This window comes from Herpailurus yagouaroundi, unplaced genomic scaffold (genome assembly GCF_014898765.1).
Source record: "Herpailurus yagouaroundi ecotype Mexico unplaced genomic scaffold, PumYag 185, whole genome shotgun sequence".
Classification (NCBI taxonomy): domain Eukaryota; kingdom Metazoa; phylum Chordata; class Mammalia; order Carnivora; family Felidae; genus Herpailurus; species Herpailurus yagouaroundi.
This window is the reverse complement of record NW_024412416.1, coordinates 4,924,033-4,950,714: the sequence shown is the minus strand read 5'-3', so window position 1 is coordinate 4,950,714 and position 26,682 is coordinate 4,924,033. Positions and strand designations below refer to the sequence as shown.

At 51.8% G+C, this 26,682-nt stretch overlaps 2 protein-coding genes across 5 annotated transcripts in view; both read left to right on the top strand.

The window, feature by feature from the left end:
- ZSCAN2 (zinc finger and SCAN domain containing 2) overlaps positions 1-26,682 on the top strand; it is a 39,727-nt gene that overhangs the window by 6,879 nt on the left and 6,166 nt on the right. The window contains exon 3 of one of the 4 annotated variants that reach the window (XM_040493577.1): positions 11,206-12,562. In XM_040493577.1, coding sequence (XP_040349511.1) covers positions 11,206-12,562 — 1,357 coding nt within the window. Of the gene's footprint in view, positions 1-11,205; positions 13,932-26,682 lie in introns of those variants that run through there. The other 3 variants (XM_040493575.1, XM_040493574.1, XM_040493576.1) reach the window with 3 other exon arrangements.
- On the top strand, positions 20,964-26,680 carry LOC121042574 (zinc finger and SCAN domain-containing protein 20-like; the record flags this gene model as incomplete). The annotated part of the gene is made up of 6 exons (XM_040493915.1): positions 20,964-22,667; positions 23,421-23,505; positions 24,061-24,137; positions 24,820-24,943; positions 25,416-26,183; positions 26,583-26,680. Coding segments are annotated over exons 1-6 (1,551 nt in total), but the record flags the coding sequence as incomplete, so codon positions are not given.

The window sequence follows — 26,682 nt, the reverse complement described above, 5'->3', positions numbered from 1 at the left end:
CAACCCAAGTGAAGCCAAATCTGTATTCGAGAACTCCAGGTGGTTCGTCTGCACTTGGAAGTTTGAGAGGCCCTGCTCTGGCTTAGAGAGCATTGGAGGTTGTCCACTTCAGACCTACTCTTGTCCAACAGTCGAGCCAGAGTCACAGCTGACCTCTCCAGCCATCTTTAGAATCATCTGGCTTTTGAGCACAGGCAACAGGTGACCTATTCTGAGTTTTCTGCCACAGCAAAATGCTCCCTTTATGACAACAGAGCAAATACATTCGTTTTTCTTAAGAAGGAGAGCAGAGAAGGTGTCTGTCTTTTTAAAGCCACGATTCTTGGGGTGCCTGGGTGGCTCAGTCGGTTGAGCGGCCGACCTCGGCTCAGATCACGATATCGCAGTTTGTGGGTCTGAGCCCATGTCGGGCTCTGTGCTGACAGCTCGGAGCCTGGAGCCGGCTTCGGATTCTGTGTCTCCCTCCCTTTCTGTCCCTCTCCCACTCAACGCTGTGTCTGTCTCCCAAAAAGAAACAAACATTAAGAAGTAAAAAAATAAATAAAGCTACGATTCTCAGCCTCAAAACAAAAATCACCTTTAATTCACGTAAATATCTGAAATGTGTACCACACAGAGCTCTTAGATGGAATGTCATACCTGTAGGATGTTCGGCAGTCACTCGTTTAAACTGCTAACAGAGCTCACTGCCGGTTTTATCAGCGGTTAAGCTTTCAAGCGGCCAGAGTGCAGGTGGAACAGAAGCAGCGCTCCCAGTCGCTCAGGCGTGAGTAGGTTCCTGCCAGGACAGCACTCCGATGGGGGAGCTCGACTGGGCCCCAAGCTGTAGCCCAGTCAACGCCTGCGTTTTCGACCAATGGCTCTGATGGTGGTGTCGCAGTCAGGTGGGAGGGGCTTTACCAGAATTGGAAGCCTAACGCATGCTAAAGTGCCAGAGCCTGTGACCAATTTATTTCATTGTTGTAAATGCATTACAGTAAATTCAGGTTTATCTCCCTACTGATAGCTGTTTTCTGCACACTCGCTGTGTTATGCCTCCTGGTGTGAGAGAGAAAGAGGAGGCGTCTGGCCAGGCAGGGCATGGCCCTGTGAACCCCAGCGGGGATGTGCTGTGCACGTGAGTCTAGAGCCTGTATCCTGGGTGGGAAAATCCAGGAACCATTGCTTTCGCCTGAGCTTGGCCTGCAGCTTTTGTTCAGTAACCCAGAAGGGAAGAAAAAGGTCATATGGCAATTCGAGAACTGTTTAGTGAATGGTATTTGGACGGTGGTCTCGCCATTTTGAAAAAACTAACATTGGATCCTTATTTCATAACTTACACAGAAATAGATACTGCCTCACAAGTGACAAAAATAAAGTCCAGATGGATTCTAGCTCTCTACTCTAAAAGACCTGGAATGACACGTAGGAGAATCTTTTTATAATCTTGTGGTGGAGAAGGCCTTCTTAAGCAAGACAGCAATCCTCAAAGATGGATTGGACACAGGAAAACAGAAAAGTCCTTTGTGTAAAAAAGGTACTATGCACAAAGTTAAAAAACAGTGCACCGACTGGAAATATTTGCAGCAAAGTCTGCGGTGTAGCAGATAAGCGCCCAAGATCCTTGATCTGTGAGAGGTTCTGTAATCATAAGAAAAGTCAACCCAGAACAATGAAAGGTAATTAAAAGATATGCATGGTCGGGGGTGTGCATGGGTGACTCAGTCGGTTGAGCGTCTAACTCTTGATTTCGGCTCAGGTCATGGTCTCGTGGGTCACGGGATCAAGGCTCCCACACACACCCCCAATGGAGCGATCAGCTTGGAGCTTGCGTGGGACTCTCTCTCCTTCTTTCTGCCCCTCCCCAGCTCATGCATGTGAGCTCTTTCTCTCTCTCTCTCTCAAAATTAATAAATAAAAGATATGAACGGGCAATTTAGAAATGAAAAGTAAATTGTAACTTTATGAAACCAGATGTTCAACCTTAGGAATGATCAGGGAAATACTCATTACAACAAGATACTATTCTTTTGCCTACTGGACCATCTGAAACTTAATAGCATGTTTCTGAGAATTCTCTGCCTTTCTGAGCATTTATTTAATCTCTTAAAATTAACTTCAGAATTAGGAGGTAATGTCACCTATTTTAAATTTGATAGAGGTGAGCCATATATTCTTTTTTTTTTAGTGTGATAAAATTTACAGAATATAAAATTTGCCATTTTAACCATAAAAAAATTTTTTTTAACGTTCATTTATTTTTGAGAGACTGAGACAGAATGCGAGCGGGGGAGGGGCAGAGAGAGAGAGAGAGAGGGAGACACAAATCTGAAACAGGCTTCCAGGCTCTGAGCTGTCAGCACAGAGCCTGACATAGGGCTCCACCCCACGACCATGAGATCATGACCTGAGTCAATGTCGGACGCCCAACCGACTGAGCCACCCAGGTGGCCTGCCGTTTTAATCACTTTTATGTGTACAGTTCAGTGACATTAGATATATTCATATTGTGGTACAATTGTCACCACCATCATTCATCTTCAGAACTTCTTCCTTTTCTCTAACTGAAACTCTGTGCGCATTGAACAGTAACACCCCATTCCTTCTTCCCCCGCGGCCCCTGGCGACCATTGTCCTTTCTGTCCCTATGATAAACTTCCTCCAAGAACCTCATATAGAGGAATCACACAACATTTATCTTTTTGTGTCTGGCTTATTATTCCATTTAGCACAGTGTCCTCAGGGTTCATCCGTGTAGAAGCATGGGTCAGAGTTTTATTCCCTTGCAAGGTCGAATAATATTTCATTCGCTCATTTGTTGATACGTGTGTGGGTTGTTTTCAACATTTGGTTGTTACGAGTAATGCATGAACATGGATGTAAGAATATCTATTTGCGTCCCTGCTTTCAGTTCTTTTGGGGTAAAGATCCAGATGTAGAATTATTAGATCATGTGGTGATCCTGTGTTTAATTTTTGGGGGGAACCGCCACACTGTTTTCCATAGTGGCTGCACGATTTTACATTCCCACCAGCAGTGCACAGGGAGAGAACCATAAATTTGAAGTCTGTCTTGGGGATGCATTTTTCAAAAAGTTTATGTTATTTATTTATTTTTGAGAGAGAGAAAGAGCAGGTGTGCACAAGCAGGGGAGGGACAGAGAGAGACACACACTCTCAGAATCCGAATCAGGCCCCAGGTTCCGAGCTGTCAGCGCAGAGCCCCATGCGCGTCTAGAACTCGCGAACTGTGAGATCATGATCTGAGCTGAAGTCAGATGCTTAACTGACTGAGCCACCCAGGCGCCCCTCAGGGGTGCATTTTTGACAATCTTTTTATACTTTCTAAAACCTGAAGTTAGTCACAGACAAATATATATGGCGCTGTTAGTAAGTGGGTAATTAAGCGCTATATCCAAGAGGAACAAGCTTGCTAATTGTGTTTACAGTGAAGCATATGAATAAATCAACTGGGTCGATACTGTACAGATAACTGTTAAGGTCAGTTAGAGGAGGGGCACATGGCTGGCTCAGCTGCTGAAGCACGCAACCCTTAATATCAGGGTCATGAGTTTGAGCCCCACATTGTGCGTAAAGTTTACTTAAGAAAAAGTCATTCAGGGGTGCCTGGGTGGCTCAGTCGGTTAAGCGTCCGACTTCGGCTCGGGTCATGATCTCGCGGATCATGAGTTTGAGCCTCGCGTTGGGCTGTGTGCTGACGGCTCAGAGCCTGGAGCCTGTTTCAGATTCTGTGTCTCTCCATCTCTCGGCCCCTCCCCTGCTCATGCTCTGTGTCTCTTTGTCTGTCAATAATAAATAAATGTTAAATTTTTTTTTTTTTTTTTTTTTTTTTTTACAAAAAGAAAAAGTCATTCAGAGGAGCACCTAGGTGGCTCAGTCGGTTCAGTGTCCGACTTGGACTCAGGTCATGATCTCACGGTTCGTGAGTTCGAGCTCCATGTCGGGCTCTCTGCTGTCAGCACAGAGCCAGCTTCAGATCCTCTGTCTCCCTCTCTCTCTGCATCCCCCCCCCCCCGAAATAAATACATATCAAAAAAGAAAAAGTCAGTTAGACCAATGTTCCCATCTTGGCCAGATATCAGCTTCTCAAGAGGGGCCCTCTGGCCGCTGGCTTTCACATTACCCTATTTTATTGCTTTCACAGTACTTCACACTGTCTGAAAATAGCATAATCTGAATAAAGAGTGTATGTGAGGCTCATCAGTTCTTAAACTGCACAGGACAGTCCAAAACCTTCGTTTTCAAGTCTCCACATAGATAAGGTAACTTCTTTGCTACTTCAGTAGTTTTAGGGGAGAGAAGTTATTTAGAAAATGTGACCCTCTCTTCCTTATTTCCTTAACACCTGACTCATCTCTGGAGTTTTCTGTCCTGGAGATCTGGGCCTTCCTACCACATCCTCCTTCCTTCCTGCCAGCCTCCCTCTTTGCAGCCACATCTGCAGAATATGCTCCTCTTGGCATCTTGTAATAGAAGATACGACGTCGACTCGTGAAGTTCCTTTGGAAAGAAAATTCCCAGCCCGACCGGCTCTTCCCGCCCCACGCATCACGTGTTGGTGAAGACACTCCCCGTGCATCTGACCTAGCCGTTTCTGAATCTTCATGCTCTTCATTGGCCACCAATAAAAAAAGGAGGGAGCTGCCTGAGCTCAAATGCACTCTACTTTGTACTTTTTTTTTTTTTTTTTTTGAGTCGGCTGCATGTCCAGCGTGTGGAACCCAGCGTGGAACCCAGCGCGGGGCTTGAACTCACGACCCTGAGATCCAGACCTGAGCTGAGGTCAAGAGTTGGGCGCTTAACTGACTGAACCACCCGGGCACCCCTACTTTGTACTCTTTTGACTTCACCCGTGCCCGTCTTTCTTGAGATGCTCAGAAGGGGCCAGGATCCTTCATCCTTCCCACCTCGGTGATTGTGTTTCCCGTGGAGGCCCTTGTGAAGGCAGATCACTCGAAGGGCCACTCTTCTGTCCTTCAGAATGGCTCCTGTGCCTCTCTGCTATCAGAGAGCAGCTTTTTTCTTTTTTCAACGTTTATTTATTTTTGGGACAGAGAGAGACAGAGCATGAACAGGGGAGGGGCAGAGAGAGAGGGAGACACAGAATCGGAAACAGGCTCCAGGCTCTGAGCCATCAGCCCAGAGCCCGACGCGGGGCTCGAACTCACGGACCGCGAGATCGTGACCTGGCTGAAGTCGGACGCTTAACCGACTGCACCACCCAGGCGCCCCTTTAATTTTTTTTTTCAATGTTTATTTATTTTTGGGACAGAGAGAGACAGAGCATGAACAGGGGAGGGGCAGAGAGAGAGAGGGAGACACAGAATCCGAAACAGGCTCCAGGCTCTGAGCCATCAGCCCAGAGCCCGACGCGGGGCTCGAACTCACGGACCGCGAGATCGTGACCTGAGCTGAAGTCGGCCGCTTAACCGACTGCGCCACCCAGGCGCCCCAGAGAGCAGCTTTTAAATAACTCCCATCCCTCCTCTGGCCTTTCCCGGAATATCACAGTCTTGCCTCTTTGTCTAGTAAAGGGGGGTAGGACTGGTTCTTAAGCTGCAGACGGCGGAAGGGGGTGTAATGAGGTGATAGAAGATAATCACATAAAGTTAAGCATCACTTTTAAAAGCTTTCCCAGGGGCGCCTGGGTGGCTCAGTCGGTTAAGCGTCCGACTTCAGCTCAGGTCACGATCTCTCGGTCCGCGAGCTTGAGCCCCGCGTCGGGCTCTGGGCTGATGGCTCGGAGCCTGCTTCTGATTCTGTTTCCCTCTCTCTCTGCCCCTCCCCCGTTCATGCTGTGTCTCTCTCTGTCTCAAAAATAAATAAACGTTAAAAAAAAATTTAAAAGCTTTCCTATTATAAGGGAATTCTCTCATATTTTCATCTAATTGTTTGACACTGTTTTTGTTTTGTTTACGTTTAAATCTTCGATCTAGTTGGGATTTTTCCTGGTATGGGATCCAACTCAGATTTTTCCATGTGGCCTAATCAGTCGTCCAGCCTCATTTACTCAATGTCGTGTCTCTTCTCCACGGATTTGAGAGGCTGCCTTTATCATACGTTAAAGTCCCAGAGTCATTATATGGATTCTTGTTTCCCTTCCACTCGTCTGTCTTTTCATGTGACACCTGCATCAAATTCTGAATTCACATGTCCTTGAGTCTATTTCTAGAGTTACTGTGTTGCTTTGTTGGTCTTATTGTCAATTTATATTTTCATTCTTGAGATTTGGTAATAGGTTTTAACATCTGGCAAAGATAGTCCCTCTCCTTCCCACCCCTGATTTTAGTCAGTAATCTTAAGATTTTTTCAAGTTTTTTTTTTTTTTTTAAGTAATCTCTACATCCAACATGGTGCTCGAACTCACAACCCCGAGATCAAGAGTGGCACGCTCCACTGATCGAGCCAGCCAGGTGCTCCTTAATGTTTATTTATTAAAAAAATTTTTTTTAATGTTTACTTATTTTTGAGAGAGACAGAGGGCGAGTAGGGGAGGGGCAGAGAGAGAGGGAGACACAGAATCCAAAGCAGGTTCCAGGATCTAGGCTCTGAGCTGTCAGCACAAGGCCTGACTTACGAACTGCGAGATCATGACGTGAGCCGAAGTCAGACACTTAACCTATCTAGCCACCCAGGCGCCCGTTTTTGTACTGATAAAGACACACTTCGAGTGCACAATTTGCCAATTTTTCGTGATGCGCTTTGAATTCCTGGGTATCCAGATGAGGCAATCAGTGAACACGTCCCGTCTCCCACCCACCTTCTCTCAGCCCCGATTTTGGCTAGAGTATCACTTCTGCACCGCTCTGTAACCTTGACGTTCTCTTTTCTCATCGTAATCGCCCCAGTAGTGTGAGACGTGCTATCAGGCGTTCATCCCCAGCCCTTTTGCTCCAGGGTTGCCTTCATCTCTTGGTTGACCGAAGCTCACCTCCTGGTAGTTTCTTCAAGAAGGGCTCCTAGGACCCACATTCTGTGACTTTGTGCAGATTCAGCGCTGTTGGCCTGCAGGCCTGATCCTTGGGGGTTTTGTTGAACACGAGATCCCCGGCCCACCTTTGCTTTCCTGGGCTGCCTTGAGGCTCTTGCCGCCTGAGGCGCTGAATGTCCCCGCGGAGAAGTCTCAGCCCAGCTGGTTCTCCTCCCCCATGTGAGTGATTGGGGCCTTGTTGTCCCGTCTCGTCGCTAACCACTCTGGGCTGGTTTTCCTGACACAGCGCACCTTTCAAGGGTCCTTGTAGCTTCATAGGTTACACTTTTAGTGTTTGTTCTGTTCCTTGGTTTAGTTCTCTTTCCTCACTAACTCCAGTTCTGTGCGCGTGGCCTCTCCTTTGGTCCGTTTCCGCCCTTCTCTTTAACCCCTCGTCCTCTCTGTCCCCTTCTTTTCACTGCTTTTCTTATTTGGGTCCCCCTTCCCCCTTTCTGAGCTTTCCCGTCTGCCTCTTTTCCTTTGTGTCCTCATCTTGTCCTCTCGTCTCCGGACTTCCCCTGCCTCCCGGAGCCCCGCCGCCACCCTCCGGCTCTTTCTCGCTCCAGCTCTTTCTCGACCGTTCACTTCGCAGCCGGCCTTCCTACAGGCAGTTGCTTTGCTTAGTGTTGTTTTAACGTGTGACCTATGTCGCTTTCTCAGGAATAATTCCCATGATTAATGTGAGGGTCAGAGGCTCTCTCCTCCGCTTCGCAGAAACAGACGCTCCCTGCATAGGTGGCTCATGTGGGTGATTCTGGTTGCAGCCTGACCTCCCAAAGCCAGCCCCGCTTGCCCAGGTCCCACATGCACTGTTGCTCTTGAGGGTGAGTCCCTTACCTTCAGGAAGTGACTTTCTGAGCTTATTGAGATCAGTTGCCCTTAGTCCCCCCCCCCACTCCCCCCGCACCCACTTTCCATGTTTATTCTCTTCACTTCCTGCCTCCTCGGCCTCTGCCCAGTCTCTGCTGTTTTTGGAAGCCCTTGTATGTATTTTGGTGTCTGCAGATTAATGTGCTCCCTAATCTCACTGCAAATGGAGTTTGGGTTCTGTTCATCTTCCCTGTTGCTTCTGAGCTCGTTCCAGAACACACCAACCAGTTCTTCTGATTTTAAGGCAGCGGAAAAGCTTATTAGCTAGTGTCCTTGTTCAGAAGAGAACAACTAGTAAAGTCATTTTAAAAACATGTCTTGGGTAGTGTTGGCTTGCCGAAAATAAACCAGGGCAGGGCGTCTGCCTGGAGGACCTTGTAGAAGAGTGGTGATGGCAGACCTCTGTGCTAGAACCTTGGGAAACCGTTGCAGGAAGCTGAGGACGCGCAGAACTCCTGGTCCTGGCCTCGTGGGAACATGCACCGGGCCCCTCACGCCTGCACCGGTCCCTGGAGACCTGGGGCCAGAGGGCAGGTGTAGGGGCCCACACACTACCAGCAGAGTGTGTGTTAGTGAGCATGAAATGTACCCTTATGTCTACCTGTGAGTTTAAGTACAGTCTCAGCCAGTATTGACTGATGGCACGGCTAGAACCTGGGTTCTCCCTGAGGGATGCGTGGCAGATTTGATCATGTGCACATACGGAAATTTACCTTACCTTGCAGAAACTCATAATCATGGAATCAAGCATCTAACTTTAAATAAACGATTTCTGGGGCGCCTGGGTGGCTCAGTCGGTTAAGTGGCCGACTTCGACCCAGGTCATGATCTCGCGGTCCGTGAGTTCGAGCCCCGTGTCGGGCTCTGTGCTGACGGCTCAGAGCCTGGAGCCTGTTTCAGATTCTGTGTCTCCCTCTCTCTGACCCTCCCCCATTCCTGCTTTGTCTCTCTCTGTCTCAAAAATAAATAAACGTTAAAAAAAATTAAATAAACGATTTCTTAGCTTCAGTCATGGAAGGGTCACTAGGACTTTGTATAATTATTTTACTAATTGTCTTCCCTGCTCTGGATGGATCTGCTCTTTTCTGGAGGTCTTAAGTTAGGTGTTAGGGATAATCAGCCTGTCATCCTTATCAATAAATCATTGATTTACTTCTGTACCCTACAGAATTCCAAAAAAGAATTAAAGACAGCTTACGGAAACTGCACAAGGGTGCTCGCTTCGGTAGCACATGTCCTAAAATTGGAACGTTACGGAGATTAGCCAAAAAGAAAGAAAGAGAGAGAAAGAAAGGGGAGGGAGGGAAGGAAGGAAGGAAGGGAGAAAGAAAAGAAAGAACAGAAAAAAGAAAGGGGCACAAGGAAATTATAGCAAAAAGGAAAATAATGGGAGGGGAAAATGAGAAGAAAGAACACAGATTGCAGGCGGGACAAACATCCAGTATTCTTTCTCTGAGCTTTTGGCTCCAAGCTTCCAAGCAGGCAAGGCAGAGAGGGGGAGCCATCACCAGAGGTGTGAGGCAAACACAAATGTGTTGATCAGAGAGTGGTTCTTTTGGGAATTTCGGTTACAGGGAAATTTCCTTCTCGCTCATCAAGAGGACATTGTGTGGTATAAACAATGTTGCCAACAACTTCCTGGCAGTGTTAACGTTCCCGACAGCCATTAATTTCTGATGACACTTCTCAGACTGCTCGTGACTATGGGCCAGAGTCATTAAATCAACACACGGTTCAGTTCTGCGAGGATCAGAACAGTGCGATCCAGGCTAACGGCTCTCCACTGCTCTGGTTTGATCTTGGGATAGACTTCAGAGTCTCTCCGCTAAGGAAGGGAATGCATGTCTTTTCAGGGATCCTCCCGAATGACTTCTTTCACCCAAATGTTTGATAAGTACTGGGCGGTAGTTTGACAAGTTTCTGGAAGGTAGATACTTTGTATTACCGATGGGAGGTCCATTCTACTGCAGAGAAATTTTAGGGCTCTTTTAACTGCCCAGTGCTTCCAGTCATCTATATAGACACCTGGAAGTCCTTTTTGCAGAGGCCCTGTTATCTCATCTGTCTTACTTAAAATCTAGTTCGATTATTAACACCATAGTGTGATGCATGAGATTATTATATAATCTTTTTTTTTTTAAAGCTTTTTAATTTATTTTTGAGAGAAAGAGACAGCGTGAGTGGGGAAAGGGCAGAGAGAGAGGGTGAGAGAATATCCTGACGCGGGGCTCGAACTCATGAAACCATGAGATCACGACCTGAGCCGGAACCAAGAGCTGGATGCTTAACTAAGCCACCCAGGCACCCCTGAAAAGAGACTGAGTTTTAGGGAAATTTCTCCGGCACCAATGAAAAACGTATTCATTCATTCACCAAATTTAATTGAGCACCTGTTAGGCATATAGCACCTTGGTGAGTTTTGGGGGTCATTGTGTTCCCTGTTGTTTTCCCTTGATTAGGATTTTCACATCCCCACCTGACTTCATTTCCCAGTGTAGAAACAGATACAGATGTGGGACCCGAATCTTTAACTCTTAGAAATTCTGGGTGATTACCACATGGGTATGAGGTCTGACAACCAGATAATCAGAAGGAAAGGAAATCAGCCTGGTTTTTTTCTTTTCTTTCTTTCTTTTTTAACATTTTTTTTATTTTTGTGAGACAGAGAGAGCGCGCAAGCAGGGCAGAAAGAGAAGGAGACACAAAATCTGAAGCGGGCTCCAGGCTCCGAGCCGTCAGCACAGAGCCCAACGAGGGGCTCGAACTCACGAACCATGAGATCATGACCTGAGCTGAAGTCGGACGCCTAACTGACTGAGCTACCCAGGCGCCCCAGAAATCCACGTGGTTTTTAAAAGTTTTGAGTATTCCTTGGCCTCTTCGTTTTCATTAGTTTAAATTTTAGGGGAGCCTGGCTGGCTCAGTCAGTAGAGCGTGTGACTCCTGATCTCAGGGTTGTGAGTTGGAGCTCCGCATTGGGCATGGAACCTACTTTATTTATTTTTATTTTTTTAGTGTTTATTTTTGTGACACAGAGAGAGAGAGAGAGAGCGAGAGAGAGCGAGAGAGCGCGTGCGTGAGCAGGGGAGGGGCAGAGAGAGAGGGAGACGCAGAATCTGAAGCGGGCTTCAGGCTCCGAGCTGTCAGCACAGAGCCCCACGTGGGGCTCGAACTCAGGGACTGGGAGACCGTGACCCGAGCCCAGGTTGGACACTTAACTGACTGAGCCACCCAGGTGCCCCAAGCATGGAGCCTGCTTTGAAAACAAAGTTTAGTTTGTAAAAGATTTCACTCTGCTTTCCTTTCCTCATCATTACAGGAGATTGAGTACAAATTGAAGAAACGTGTTTTTCTTCCCTGTTTCAGATTTTGAGATCCAGAGCGAGGATGGGGAGAACTCCAATCAAGATATGTTCGAGGACGCGGAATCACGGCAGATGTTGCCGGAGAGGCCCGACGGGGCGGGCACTCAGCGGCCTGGCTGGGAAAGCGACTTGGAGAGAGACCGTGGCCCCGGGGGGCGCCGGGGAGGGGCCCCGGCCGGGGGCCGCAGGGAGGTGGCGGCCCAGGGCCGGGAGGTGGGACGGCTCATCGGCCTTCAGGGCACCTACCTGGGGGAGAAGCCCTACGAGTGTCCGCAGTGTGGGAAGACCTTCAGCCGGAAGTCCCACCTGATCACGCACGAGCGGACCCACACGGGGGAGAAGTACTACAAGTGCGGCGAGTGCGGGAAGAGCTTCAGCGACGGCTCCAACTTCAGCAGACACCAGACCACGCACACGGGGGAGAAGCCTTACAAATGCAGGGACTGCGGGAGGAGCTTCAGCCGGAGCGCCAACCTCATAACCCACCAGAGGATCCACACGGGGGAGAAGCCCTTCCAGTGCGCCGAGTGCGGCAAGAGCTTCAGCAGGAGCCCCAACCTCATCGCCCACCAGCGGACCCACACGGGGGAGAAGCCCTACTCGTGCCCCGAGTGCGGGAAGAGCTTCGGCAACCGCTCGAGCCTTAACACGCACCAGGGCATCCACACCGGCGAGAAGCCGTACGCGTGCAAGGAGTGCGGGGAGAGCTTCAGCTACAACTCCAACCTGATCCGGCACCAGCGGATCCACACGGGCGAGAAGCCCTACCGGTGCCCCGACTGCGGGCAGAGGTTCAGCCAGAGCTCGGCGCTCATCACGCACCGCAGGACGCACACCGGCGAGAAGCCCTACCGGTGCGGCGAGTGCGGCAAGAGCTTCAGCCGCAGCTCCAACCTGGCCACGCACCGCAGGACGCACCTGCCGGAGAAGCCCTACAAGTGCGGCGAGTGCGGCAAGAGCTTCAGCCAGAGCTCCAGCCTCATCGCGCACCAGGGCACGCACACGGGCGAGAAGCCCTACGAGTGCCTGACGTGCGGGGAGAGCTTCAGCTGGAGCTCCAACCTCGTCAAGCACCAGCGCATCCACACGGGCGAGAAGCCGCACCGCTGCGGCGACTGCGGCAAGAGCTTCGGCCAGCGCTCCCAGCTGGCGGCGCACCGACGGACGCACACCGGCGAGAGGCCCTACCGGTGCGTCCTGTGCGGCAAGAGCTTCAGCCGCGGCTCCGTCCTCGTCATGCACCAGCGAGCCCACCTGGGCGACAAGCCGTACCGCTGCCCCGAGTGCGGGAAGGGCTTCAGCTGGAACTCGGTGCTCATCGTCCACCAGCGCACCCACACCGGGGAGAAGCCCTACAAGTGCCCCGACTGCGGCAAGGGCTTCAGCAACAGCTCCAACTTCATCACCCATCAGAGGACTCACGTGAAGGACAAGCTGGGCTGAGGCGGCAGAAGGGCCCCGGGACACCGAGGTCCCTCCGGGAGAGCCATGCTCCCTAAGCGGTCTCTGGGGACTTTTGCGGGGACCTCGCCCTCCCCCGTCCCCATCTCTAACACACCTCGGTGGTCGCAGGCGAACCCCCAGAACAGGGCACGGGGACGGAGGGTCGGGTCTTCTCACTGCTTCGTTTCCAGGCGCGACTGGCGTCCTGCGTCCCGGTGCTCTGTGCCTCGGTCCTCTCTCTAGTGGGACGGGGTGGGGTGGGGGTGGGGTGTTTCGCATGTGGAACGGAAGGCCGCGTGCCCCCAGCCCAGGCTGAGTCCTCGGAAATACGGTCCACGGGTGCTGGTGGTTTCGCCCCCACCTCGCTGGGTTGAGGTGCCTTGACCCCGAGCTGCTGGCACGCCAGGGTGCCCCGTCCAAACCCACTCTTCCTGGCGTGCGTCCTGGGCTTTGATGGCAGGTCAGGGTGGATGGGCTTGTCCGGCTCTGGGTCCTCCACGTGAAGGCAAAGGCCGTTTCTGTTTGTAGAAAGCGTCAGGAACACCTAAACACCAGGCTGTAGGCCCTGGAGCCAGCGTCCTGGTAGGCTTTCCGTTGGTTAAGAGCTGAACAGGGCCCACCAGGAAGGGTATAAACGGGGATGTACACATTTGCCTGTGTCTCTGCTTACTGTCCCGTGGGAAGTCGGCTGCTGGGGGAATGCACTGGTTTTTGTGGAGTTTTGGTTTTTGAGTGGGAAGTGAAGTTGGGGACCCCCACTGCCTACCCCTGGCCGATGGTGGTTTCTGTCTCATCGAGGGTGGGACAGCCCTGCACTCTTCAGGGGGGCCTGTGTCTTCACCCCCACAGATAAACAGCCCCCAGATCATCTCTCTGCACTGGCCATTCCCGTTCTTCTATTTTTTATGTTCTATATGCAGAGATAGAATTCTGTCTGGTAGCTTTTGTATACTTTCATATTTTTAAGGAAGTGTTGATTTTGAGGACACACAGTCTGTCCCCCGGAGGGATGTGAGCTTGAATCAGGGGCTGTTCTAACAGGTGTCATCCTTGGTCTGGGGATGCTACCAGCGCTTTGTGGTTGGGTCCTCGAGCCTTGAAACCGTAGAGACCAGGGGATGGTAGCAGGTCAAGGGGGTTGTTATAAGGAAGAGGAGAGCAGATAAAGTGTTTCTGGGAAATATGAAACCACCTCCTCCAGCGCATGGAGTCTGTGCTCACAACGGGCCTTGGTTCTTAGAGAACGGATGCTCAACATTGCCTAATAAAATAGTCTCATTCTTTTCCTGTGTCTGCCTTCTAATGTGGACCGGACTATTAGCAAACCCACACACCTCACTTCCCACCCACTCACCTCCTGCCCTAGGCCAAAAGTGGCCCAAGACCTTCAGGGAGTCAAAGTCAGTGGCTTCAAAGAACACACCTTTGGGTGAACCAAGATCTGTGTGCTTGACCGGTGCACACACCTGTCCATCGCCCTTGGCCGACTCTGCATCCAGTCTGTCAACCAAGATGGAGTGGCAGGTTTGGCTAAGAAGCCAGCAGCCTCCTAAGGAGGCCGTTGGGAATCATCTCTATCCAGAATCAACTAGATTAGACACAAGGAGGACGTTTCTAACCTAGGCAGTGATGGTTGTTAAACCAAGCCACGTAGGCCATGAAATCCCCATCATTCACTTATTTGGCAAACATTGAGGACTTAAGTACCATCACGGTGTTGGGTACTAGGTTCTAGGAAAACTCCGTGAAGTTTTCGTAGGAGGAATAATCCCACCTGTCTGGATGGATACGGTGGTTTTCCAGCTGATACCAAATTCTGGGATTTGGGTCATAGAAGATACTAGCGCTCTCTTCCTCTAAGTCTCAAGAAAAGAGCTGATATTAAGCTTTGCAAAACCTTTTTTTTTTTTTTTTTTTTTTTTTTTTTTACTCCTCTCTACCTAGTAGGGACACAAAATATCTTAGGAAAAAAAGGGACAGAAGATCAGGTTGGGAGATGACAGTCTGTGGTCCTAGAAAGGTTGAGAGTCCGTCACTTCCTGTCCTGCCTGCCCCTGGAGCGGATCTGTGGAGGCAGGGGGGGCTCAGCATGCACTGGCCTTCGTGCGGCTCTGTGCGGGATGCAAGGGCACAGCCTTCTTCCCTGGAAGACGTCAGGAAGCCCCAGGCCCCCTGGGGGGGACTACTTCGGCCCCCCAGCAGATTTCCTTCGGCCATGTCTTTGCCTGTGATTCAGTCACACCTCTGTAACAAAGGCTATTTCCCCTAAATGTACATGCATTTAGGGATTGAGGTTTTATCATGTTTGTTTCATGGGAACAGCCTTGGGACAGTTACAAATTTAGGGACAAATTTCAAATTTAGAATAAATGGTGAAAAAAAAAAAACGATCGCTTCACCCTCGGGGCGTCCCCCATGTCCAACTCAGCAGGTCCTCTCCATGACTTGCTCACTCCCCTCTCCCGGGCCCTCAGGGGCCTCCTTGCACCCTTTGGCCGTTCCCAGACCCAGCTTGGCTCACCTTCCCTGAGAACCCCGAACCTGTCCGGTGTGGCCTCCCTCAGCGTCCCGGCCCCAGAGCAACAAGCTTGTCCGTGGCACCCTCACTTCCTCCAGGCTCACTTCCTCCAGGCTCAGCCGAGAGCCACCGTTCAGGGTAGCAGTAAGCCATCTCCACCTGCACCAGTGGCCGCTTCTCTCCCGGTCAGGGCCTCGCCCCCTCAGTCACTCCCCGACCCCTGCTTTCCAGTCTCCTAGAGCCTCAGACTCAGCATGTCCAGGAGGCCCCCTCCCTGCCGGCCTCCCTTGTGTTTGCTCTGTGAGTAGCACTGCCATCGCATGGCCCCACTCAAACCCAAACCTGGGAGTCACCCAAGACTCCTTCCTCCCTCCCTCAGAGCCCTTCAGGACCCAAACCCTGCAAGTTCTGCCTTTTTAACCTCTCTCCCGGCTCCCGCCTCACCCCACCCCAGGGCATAGTTCATACCCTTATGCTTGCAGTAGCCCACAGGCTCCCTCCCTGCCTCCTTCTTCATCCTCAACTGTAGCCAGCCTGAGTGTGAGCCCCTCACAACCCGGTTTAACCCCCCCAGGGCTCCCCATCCTACAGAAAGGCTGTGTTCCTTGGAGCACAGATGAAGTCTTCCTGATGGGCCTCTGAGGAACCTCTGTACCCTGACCATCCTCGCCCCCTGGCCGCTCCCCTTGAATGTGCTCCACAGGCCCTGCCTTGTCCTCCCGCTGTCTCCTGTTCTGTTCTGGGATGCCTGGCCTCCCGAGGGCACACCTGCACATTTCTGAAAACTCAGTCTGGGTACCGTCTTCTTCATGAGGCCTTCCCTGCTCTTCTCTGGCAGACCTCACCCTGCGTCCTGCACCCAAGGACTGTCCAACCTCAGAGCCTCAGACATGATTCTGCCCCTCTGCCTTCTATGTGTTATGATCACACCTGTTCTGATGTCAGAAGCCAGTGGGAAACTAGGCATGTTCTTTCCTGTAGCTGAGTCTAGTACACAATGTTTCTCTTGTCTGGACAAGCAATGGGACTTGGAGACTATCTTATCTCACTCTTACCCTTTGATCCTAGTGCGTTCATATGACATATCCTGAGGACCCCCCCCCTTGTTTTAATATATACATTTTAAAATTGTTTTTTTTTTTTAATGTTCATTTATTTTTGAGAGAGACACAGAATGTGAGCAGGGGAGGGGCAGAGAGAGAGGGAGACACAGAATCCAAAGCAGGCTCCAGGCTCCGAGCTGTCAGTGCAGAGCCCGACTTGGGGCTCAAATCCATGAACTGTGAGATCGTGACCTGAGATGAAGTTGGACGCTTAACCGACTGAGCCACCCAGGCGCCCCTAATATATACATTTTAAAATACAAAACACAGGTAAGTGCACAAAAGTGTAAGCTCATGGCACTCTTACAAACTGGACACACCCATGTAACCAGCACCCAGACCAAGAAACAGCACCGCCACATCCCAGAGGCCCCTCAGGTCCACGCCCAGCAGTACTTTGTCACCCTGTCCCTGTTCTCATGTTTGGCACAGTAGAGGGAGTGTTGGGAGCTGGACAGACCTGGTTCTAGACACTTGGGCCACCAGTCACACCCCCCCCCCACTTGACTTTTAGTAGACATTTTACAGTATGAGGCAAGTCATAAAGAGACTTCTTTTTTCATGGAATTTTTCTTCCCTTTGGGTTGCATTTTTATACTTTATGGTAAGCCACACTAGCCTACAGTAACAACCCAGGGAGCAGCTGCTGTGCACAGGCTCTGTGCTACGTTCTACACGTACGCCTCACTTGATCTTGACAACCCTGTGAGGTAGGTCCGTATCCCCGCTTCGGGGCTGGGGGAGTGGAGGCTCAGAGGGGAATCCGGTGCGTAACCTGCCCGGCACCTGCTGCTTTATGTCACTGTGTTATTAAAGCCCTGAGAAGTACCCATGGGAAAAAATGGAGAAAAGAACCAAACACTGAAATGCAAACAACACTGGCTACGAGGCTTCCCTGTAGCTGGTAGCAAGAAGATCCCACAACTGGAATTGGTCCTGCCTTGCACGGGGCCACGTGACCGGTGGTGGCTCTTCCCAGCCCCTTATCCCTGACTTTGCAGTCCTGTCTCCTCACAGGGAGCTCAGCAGGGACCCAGGGTGCTGGGCTGGCACTCACAGTCCCTCCCGGACGGTCCTGGAGTTTTTTCACACGCACGGCCATTTTAACCTCTCCTGTTGCCCGGGCGGGCCCTGTTAAACTATTTCAAATTTCTGGACAGAATATTAGGGCCCTTCCTTTTTCTACTCTCATGATTTGATAACATAGCCCCAGGCCCCAGAGGAAGTGGAAGTAGGATTGTATGGACAATGGTCAGATTTTGAGACGGAGGATTTCCTCGCCTGGTGGGGGGTGACGGCTGGTGGCGAATCCCCTTTGGCTCTCCACCCAGTCATCGGTGCAACTGAGCTCATGCCTCTGGTGTCAGCAGGGGCTGTGGCTCTAGGGCCTACCTGCCCCCGGTTCCCCCTCTCCTGCTGGCTCTTCCCAGTGTCCCAGCTCTGATAACTTTCCATCCCTTCGCAGGCCCGAGCCAGCTGTGGAACGGCTGTGGGGTGGGGAGTCCGGCTCCAAGGAAACACCACCCGGGCCCCTGGAGCTCCCAGGCCCTGGCAGACACAGCGTCTCCACTGCCTGTTTACACTGTTGGCGTCTGAGGGCAGGCGTGCCTGCCAGGAGGCCTCAGCGGGGGCACCTTTGGCCAACTGACCGCAGAGTTCTGGTCCCCAGCCTTTCTGGTGCAGAGACTGGATTTCCCCAGTTACCCAGAGGTGACCGGACCCTGGGTGGCAGGCTCCTGCTAACTCAATTTCCAAGAGACCAAGAGAATCTAGAACTCAAATTATTAATTTATGGTGGGGGATCTCCTATCACAAGCCTCCTTCAGAGCACCCATCATTCCTGGTCTTGAGTGACTGCAATGGTGGCTTTGTGATTAGAGAGTACTTGAGCAGCCGGACATGAAAGGAAGCGGTCATGTGAGGGACAGGCAGACGCCAGCCACGAGCCCCTCTGGGGACAGATGCTGGGCTTCAAAACCACTTGTTATCCGTGTCCCCCCATGCTGTCTGCTCAGTGCCCAAGATGGCCTTGTTAACTCTGCCAGGTTTCCCTGTTGGACGGGTGTCCTTGCGCAGGTAAGTTAGTATCACTGGTTAAATGAGTTGGATGGATGGTCCAGTGGGCCTAGGGAACATAGTCTCCACTCATTATATGTGGCTGTCATCTGTCGAATTCCTGGAGGATAAGCTTTTATCTCCTTCACCTGGAAATCCTTGTCCCCTTATGCACTGCTTCTAAACACCTCTGTGCAATGTTTTTCTAAATACATCAGGGATCCAGAAACCAAACGCTTGCTGAAACTGATGTACAGACATTTGCCACTCCTAGCTGTCCCAAATGGCGCTGCCTTCAGAGTTACTGGCTCCTGTGTCTCCCTCCCACTCGTGTCCTGGCATCTGTGACATAGTGGATGGTGGGTTGCGAGCCAAAGAGACCTGTTGGGCGTCTGGGTGGCTCAGCTGGTCAAATGACGGACTCTTGATTTTGGCTCAGGCTGTGATCTCGCCGTTCTCGGGATCAGGCCTCGCTTCCGGCTCTGCACGGACAGTGTGGAGCCTGCTTGGGGTTCTCTCTCTCTCCCCCTCTCTCTGCCCCTCCCCCCAAAGCATGCTCTTTCTTTCTCTCTCTCTCTCTCAAAATAAACTTAAAAAACCTGGAGACCTGCCAGACCTGGTTCTAGACACACCTGTGCCACTAACCAGCATTATGATGAGGCAAATCACTTCCGGAAGCCTCATTTTCCACATCTGCAAAACTGATGACAGTGCTTGCTGTGCCCACTCCAGAAGGCTGCTCGGAGGAGGTCGATCACTCTGTACGGCAGAGAACACTAAAACCCTATCCGTGGTAGTATTGCTAACTCTGACCTAGACGTAGCCTGCTTTCACCAAAAAATGCACCTGTCTAGGTTTCTGAGGACAACTGTCCTCTGAGGGACCAGGAGGCCACAAGTGGGAAAGTATCTCATGTGTGTAGACTTTTGGGGGTCCTTTAGTCCCTTTCTTTGAGGGGCGTGGCCCACAGCTTGAGGACACGTATGCGTGTCTTCTCCCTTCAAGTACTGGATGTGGTGTTGATGGTCGATATGACTTGTGTTTGGGGCTACACTCTCCCTGCTTGATTTTGCTTCCAGTGGAAGTTCCATGTGCTCAGGAGCTCCCTGAGTTAAGGTAATAGGGCAGGGACGTGGATTAGTAATTTTAAATTTTCTTCCCTTTTTTTTAAACAGAGGAGGGGCGCCTGGGTGGCTCACTCGGTTAAGCAGCCGACTTCGGCTCAGGTCATGATCTCGCGGTCCGTGAGTTTGAGCCCCGCGTCGGGCTCTGTGCTGACAGCTCAGAGCCTGGAGCCTGTTTCAGATTCTGTGTCTCCCTCTCTCTGACCCTCCCCCGTTCATGCTCTGTCTCTCTCTGTCTCAAAAAATAAATAAACGTTAAAAAAAACCAACAACAACAGAGGAACCTCTTTTCAAGGGAAATCTTAAACTAATAGAAAATGCTAAAAGCAAAGCTTCTCTGTGACTTGATGGTGGGAACCCAAAGCCTTCTCCTGGCCCAGACTCACAACTGGACTTAGGGCTTTCTGGAAAGCCCCTCTTGCCATCCTGTGTTTCCCTTGCCTGCCCCTCCCCACCCCCAAGGCTGCCCCTTCTGTGGGAATAATCACAGCTTCACCCACCTTTAATTGAATTTTGGACCTTTCATCTGTTAAAGAGGGAGTGAGGCCTACTATGCAGGATTCATTATCAGATCCAAACCAGAGAAAATATGCAATGTAAGTGCTCAATAAAATGCAGTTTCCTGCCCCCTTCCCCTGAGGCCGCACCTTCTACCCTCTTGGGCTCTCCCAGTCGCTCTCCAGTATTTCTTTCCAGCCACATTCTTTGAAGGCACCTTTTAGCACTTACCACACTGCATTGGAGATATGTGGGTTGTTCAGGGCAGCATTTTAAAATTGCATCCACCAGAGGCGCCTGGCTGGCTCAGTCATTGGAGCATGCCACTCTTGATCTCGGGTCATGAGTTTGAGCCCCAAGTTGGACCTAGAGATACAAAAAATAAATTCATAAAAATGCATCCTCTGCTGGCCTGCATTCCTTAGGAGGAGGGAGTGTTTGGCTTGGGCCAAAGTTAATGTTCCACGGCTGATTGTTGGAATGAATAAGCGTCAATAGTATTCATCTGGTCAAAGTATTCACCTTAAATCTCCCAGGGCTGTGCACGCAGGAAATGAGGGTGTGTGGTGGATGTGTGTGTGTGTGTGTGTGTGTGGAGGGGTGGTGGTGGTGGTGGTGGTGGTAAAGCATTGCCATAGTGGACAAACATGCCGGAAAAGTACTTTCTTAAGTGGCGAAAAATCTGAATTGGAGTCTCGGCGGCGCACTCGCAGACCCCGGGCCGCCAAAGGCTCTCCCTCTCTCTCACTCAGGGCCCCCGGCAGTCGGGGAGCGGGTAGGATCACACCACCTCCGCTGGGTCTACTCCAGGCTGTGGCTCTGAACTCCCAGATCCCGCGTGCAGTAAAGTCCCACCCCTCATCAGTGATTCGTCTGAAACACAGACGTCTAGGCCGTTCTCACATTTTATTGGCTAGTGCTGTTGTCAGTCTGCGGGCACGGAGGCCTATGGGAAATGGAGTCTGGCAAAACCCAGTCCTTCTGGGGATCGCGTTTCCGCTTCCGGTGTTTAGTGGACGTCCGAACGCCAGGACTCCGGGTCCGGGCTGGGGGTTCGAGGGTCGTTTGGGGACGTTGCGCGGCCGCGGAGAAGGTGCCACGGGCCCCAGCCCCCCGGCGTCGCAGGGCCTCGGCTGGCGCGTGCCGCTGTCACCTCGGGCCCTAGCCGCCCTCGCCGGGTGGGCGTGGCCGGACCGAAACCCAGGGTCCCGCCGTCTCAGGCCCAGGCCCCGTCGCCCCGCGAGCGGCCCCCGGGCGAGATGCGGCCCTCGTGCTGGCGGCGCCCTCCTTCGCGCCGCCCACCGGACTCGGCGGGGAGGACCCTGGCCTTGTAGCCGCTGAGGCGACCCCGTCCCCAGGGCCCGCATTTACCCCATAAGACTTCCAGAGAAGGTCGCCCGCGGAGCAGAGTAGCCTTCCGGTGTAAGTCACGCTCTGCGGGCCAGTCCCCCAGTCCACGGTCAAGGGGCTGAGCCCCTGTTTATTTCCTGCCAAACACCAGCCATGTGACCTTGGGCAAGTCTCTGGGGGTCTCTGAGCCACGATTGCCCAGCTTTGAGGGAGTTGAAGTCCAAGTATTAACTTTCCTGCCAGCCCTGACATCCCGTATGGGTCTGTTTTTAGTATCTCTGCTCTTAAAGCTTGTAATCCTAACCAGGGTAAATCTTCCTGTTTGGGAGAGAGTTATTCCAGGGCTGAGGAATCCCGAGTGGGGTGACCAGCCAGAGGTGAGGGCAGTTTAGAGGTTGGACCCTTTGAATCTCTGAAAGGTTAGAGCCAGCTCCACCCAGCTGCTGCTCTCCAAGGTGCTGCTACCTTGTGCGCCCTCTCGTACTTGTCCTGCCACATTGACTTTGTCACACTCTAGTTCCGAAGACCAGTGGCTTGGGAGGGTGGGCGGCTTATTGTCCCCATTGTCTTCTCCAGTCCATCCTCACTCGTCAGTGTGGATGAGTGACATCTTCTCGGCCTCAAGTAAATTGCTGTGCAAACACAGCCTCAAGCCCCCCTACTTTCCAATCAGATCACCCGCTCTTGACCCTCCTCTTAAACTTCTGGAGCTGCTTCCCCAGTGACACAGGGCCAGACTCCACGGGCACCAGGACATGGGGAGGGGAGGACACGAAGGCTCTTTTCTTCACCTCAGTCCTGCTGGGCTGGCACTTGTGATGGTCACTAGCATTCACTCTGTAATGTATTATCCGTGGCTCTAGAATTTCGAGTTCTACTTAGTGACTCCTATCTGATGGTAGCTCCCCGTTGAGGTAAAGGAAGAGCTTTGAGCTTCAGAGCCCAGTGGCAAGGTTCTTCTGTGAGCTGAACGATGGCTGTAGCTGGGGACCCACAAGTCCAGACTCCTCGAGCGCGAGAAGAGCTTCAAAGAGTGAAGCTGGAAGACGATTCCCACTGGGAGCAGGAAATTTCCCAAAGGAGCGACCCTGGACCAGAGACCTCCTGCCGGCGGTTTTGGCATTTCTGCTATCAACAAGCATCAGGACCCCGGGAGGCTCTCATCCAACTCCGGGAGCTCTGTCATCAGTGGCTGAGGCCAGAGGAGTGTACGAAAGAGCAGATCCTGGAATTGCTAGTGCTAGAACAGTTCCTGGCTGTCCTTCCTCGGGAGATCCAGTTCTGGGTTAGACAGAAGCATCCAGAGAGTGGAGAGGAGGCCGTGGCCCTGGTGGAAGACTTGCAGAAAGAGCCCGGGAGACGGGGGCTCCAGGTGAGAAGCGAGAACCTTGTTCTGGGTAAAGCAGGAGGAAGTGGGAGAGTGCCCTTGGTTTGCCAGCAGTGTGGGTGATGTGCCGTACTTTGCTGTTCGTGGCAAAGTGGCATTTGCTCATTCCCTGGGCCTGGTGGCTACGGCTTTCCTTCCACGCTCAGACGGACTCTTCAGAGAATGCGTAACAGCGCTTGCTCTGAGTGTGGGGCCCTGCCGTTAAGTAAGAGAATTGCTTAAAACGGCTTGAACACCACTCCGGGCGAGGAGGTGCACACAGAAGGACAGAAAAGCTAGGGTTTGTGGGTGGGTGGGTTGGTTTTTGGTTTCTTTTTGGAGAACAGCTCTCATTCGTCAGCAGCCAGCCTGACGCAAGTGGCTTCACTGGTCTTTATGGCCAGTATTGCACCTTTGGGTCCTATTGAAAAACAGCTATATTTTTGGTTGGCTGAGTCTTGCCTCAGGAGGGCTGGTGGGCAGATTGCAGTGAGCCTGGGATCCAGACCTTATCTGTTAGTCTTTTGCACATCCACACTCCTTACTGGACTGCAGTGATTTGCAGGAGACTGATTTCCTCCTTTGCTTCTTTGCATCTTGGGATAGTTAAGTTTTAGTGCCTACAGAATTTCGACCCCTCTAGTCCTTGAACAGGGACAGGAGGTATGCTCAGAGGAGAAGGAACACTGAGGATCAGTACTAGCTTCCCAAGACGCCCATCTCAAGCAAGCACAGACAGGATTCATGTGTCTGTTACAGGCAGTGGTGAAGAACTCACAGCCAGAACTGGAAGAACAGTGGCATCACAGTCCCGAAGAGGAACTCCCAGCCTTGCACAGGAGCGGTAGGAAGCAGCAGCCTGGGGAGAGGGTGGGTCAGTTCCCTCAGAGTGCCGAAGGTGGGAGGATGGGGCAGGTGAAACGAGGCTTGGGGGATCCTCGGCAGGTACCTCCGAAGGGAGGAAGGGCCTTGGTTGGCATGTTTTGTAAAAGTACCCAGCGGAGCCTGTGGTACCTCTCCTTGTGTGAGTGAGGTTACTGTCCCCGTAGGTTGGGCACAGACTTTAGGTCTGGCTGGTGGAGAAAGCACAAGGTGGGGTCAAATCCAAGCACAGAAATTCTCAGGACAGGTACATGTGTCCCAGACCAATTTGGATGAGGCAGATGTGTTATCAAAACTGACGAAGAAAATCATGAAACTGCATCAGTAACCTGGATGGAGATGGAAGGGGAAAATTGGGAGCTCTCCTCATTTTGGTTTTTCACCAACTTTCTTTGCTGGGACAGAGCAGACACCAAGAGAAGGGGGAAGACTCTTCTGTTTCAGAACTAAGTTGGGCCCGTCCTCAGGAGGAGTTGAGAAACGTGGTCTCCTCATAGCTCCTTTCTCTTCCCCACAGCCCTGCCTGGTCCTGGAACTCTGGGTCTTTCTGTGGAGGAGGGCGGCAGTGACCAGGGGATGATGCACAGCCCCCAGGTGAGCCAGATCTTTCTCTTACTTAGGACGCCTTTCACTATCCGAGTGGGGGCCCTTTGCCGCCAACTCTTTTGCTCACCAGAGATGCCAAGAGAGTTTTACCCAGCGGTGGCGGAGGGGGTTCTCAGTAACTTTGTCGATTAGGCTCCGGAATTTCACCAGCCAGAACAATGTTGCTGAACCCCCCCCTCCGTCTGGAAGGCAGCACCACAGCTGAGGTGGTGAGGAATGGTATTAAGTCATTCTTTTCCTTGAGCCCGAGATTGTAAGATCATGCTGATTGGCACGTTTGCCTTAAAAGGAATAGTTACTTCCTTCTTTCCATATCCGAGTCTTGCCCACATGGTGTGCAGGACTGTGGAGGCGTGGAGGGAACAAAAGCCTCAGGGTCAGAGAGTCCTGCGTTCAAATGCTGGCTCTGCCACATACTGACTGTATAACTGAGCAAGTGTGAAACTATCTGGCACAGCACACCTGGTGTTCCGTAAATGTTAGCTTCTTTCTGGCTTTTCTTTCTCTCCCCCGCTCCCTCCCCGTCCTTTATTGCCTTTGAAAGTCAAAGAAAACTCACTTTTTAGTTTCTCCTCAGCCTTTTTCGTCACCTGCCCTCTGATGAAGGCCGTATAGGGAGGCATTTTGTCCCAAGGCGGCACCTTTTGAACAGGGTGTTATGTTTTCCCAGGAGTTGGTGACATTCGGCGATGTGGCCGTGTACATCTCCCAGGAGGCACGGAGGCAGCCAGGACCTGGATGGAGGAACCACCTGGAAAGAAGTTGGGAGAAATCTGCAAGTGAGGTCTCGCCGGGTAAGAGCACCGTTTTCCTGTACAAAGTTAGCCGTGGCGTTATCTGTAGTGTTCACTACCCCAGACCTTTTTGGGATCATATTGTTGAAAGCCCTCAATTCTGCTTGAAGAGAGACCCGTAATCTAATACCAAAGTCAGTGCTCTCAAGGATGAGTTTCTAGAACCCAGAGAGAATATTGTGTTGACATTTACTGACCATCTTAGGAAGACGGTCAGTAAAGCCTCTGGTGGGAGCCTGAATTTTATTTGTTTCAGGACAGATGTACGTGCATGTGTAGGTCTAGATTTGGGCCTGGATTTTTTTCTTACTGTTCCCTCGCAGCCTGAATACTACTTTTACCGAGGCTTCCCGAGAATCCCTTCAGACTTAAAAAAAAAAATGAATAGTATCTCCCCTCCCTGGCATATAAGGTGGTTGGGATGAGAGTCACCAAACCACTGTATCTTCTGTGTGTCTCCCTCTGCAAACAGATTTGCCAACCCCCCTACCCAGTGTCAGCTCCCACGTGGAGCAGGAGGAGGACCCACGGAGGCGTGATCTTCAGTGTCCCGGAGAGGAGAACGCCAGCGACTCCGCAGCGGGCAGGGGGAGAGGCCAGCCTGGCCACGTGCCCGTCCTGAGAAAAGCCAAGATGTGGGACGAGCTGGAGTTGCAGGGCCTGGAGGATGAGAAGGTGGCAGGGGTGCACTGGGGCTATGAGGAAACCAAGACTTTTTTGGGAATTCTCAGTGAGTCTTGGATCCACGAGAAACTGCGCACCTGCCATCGGAACCGCCAGGTGTACCGGCTGGTGGCCGAGCGGCTGCGGGAGCGCGGCTTCCCGCGGACCCTGGAACAGTGTCGCTACCGGTTCAAAAACCTCCAGACCCACTACCGCAAAGCCAGGAGCACGCACGCCCCGGGAACCTGCCCCTTCTATCGTGAGATGGACGCCCTGATGTGCCCACGGGCCGCCACCCCCCTTCCAGAGGTGGCAGGGGCTCTTCTTGGGCACAGGGCCTGTGATGTGGAGCATGCAGAGCTTCAGGGGCGCCGCTGGGGACAGGAGGAGGCAGTGCTGGCTGAGGCTGTGTTGGAAGGCAGGGCAGAGAAGCAGGGGCCGGACCCCGGCCACACTACAGCATCTGTAGAAGAAGGGCATTTAGGAGCCGTCACGGAGGATTCTGAGGGGGAAGAACTGGGGGTCGAAGAAGTGTCTGGAAGCCCTGGAATCCCAGCCCTGTTTCGGAGTCCGGCTGGTAAGTCCTTGTCATGAGCAAGCTGGCAGGGTCCTCGCTGTCAGCGGGGTTTGGAGAAAAGCTCGCCGCGACCGGTCATTTCGGGGGTGCCGTGGGGATTCAGGGCACACTGTAGTCGTCTGGAAAGGGCAAGGAAAGGCTATTTTTATGTACAAATGGGACAGCCCTTTGTTCCTGTGTGCAGTCGAGAAAAAGGAAGAACCATTATGTAAGAGTCATGTGTATGAGTGTAAAAATAAACGTGTGCATATTGTCGGATCGAGTCCCATCACAGAGGAAAACCCGCTTGACTGTTTCTCCGGAAATCACCGAGATGCTGTGGTAGGAGTGGGGGGTCTCCTGCTGTCCTCCGCACAATCAGCAGCACCATCTCAGCTCACCTCTGTACCTCTCCTCCAGGTGTGCACTGGGGCTACGAAGAAACCAAAATTTTCCTGGGGATTCTCGGTGAGCCCTACATTCACGAGAAACTGCGCACCTGCCATCGGAACCGCCAGGT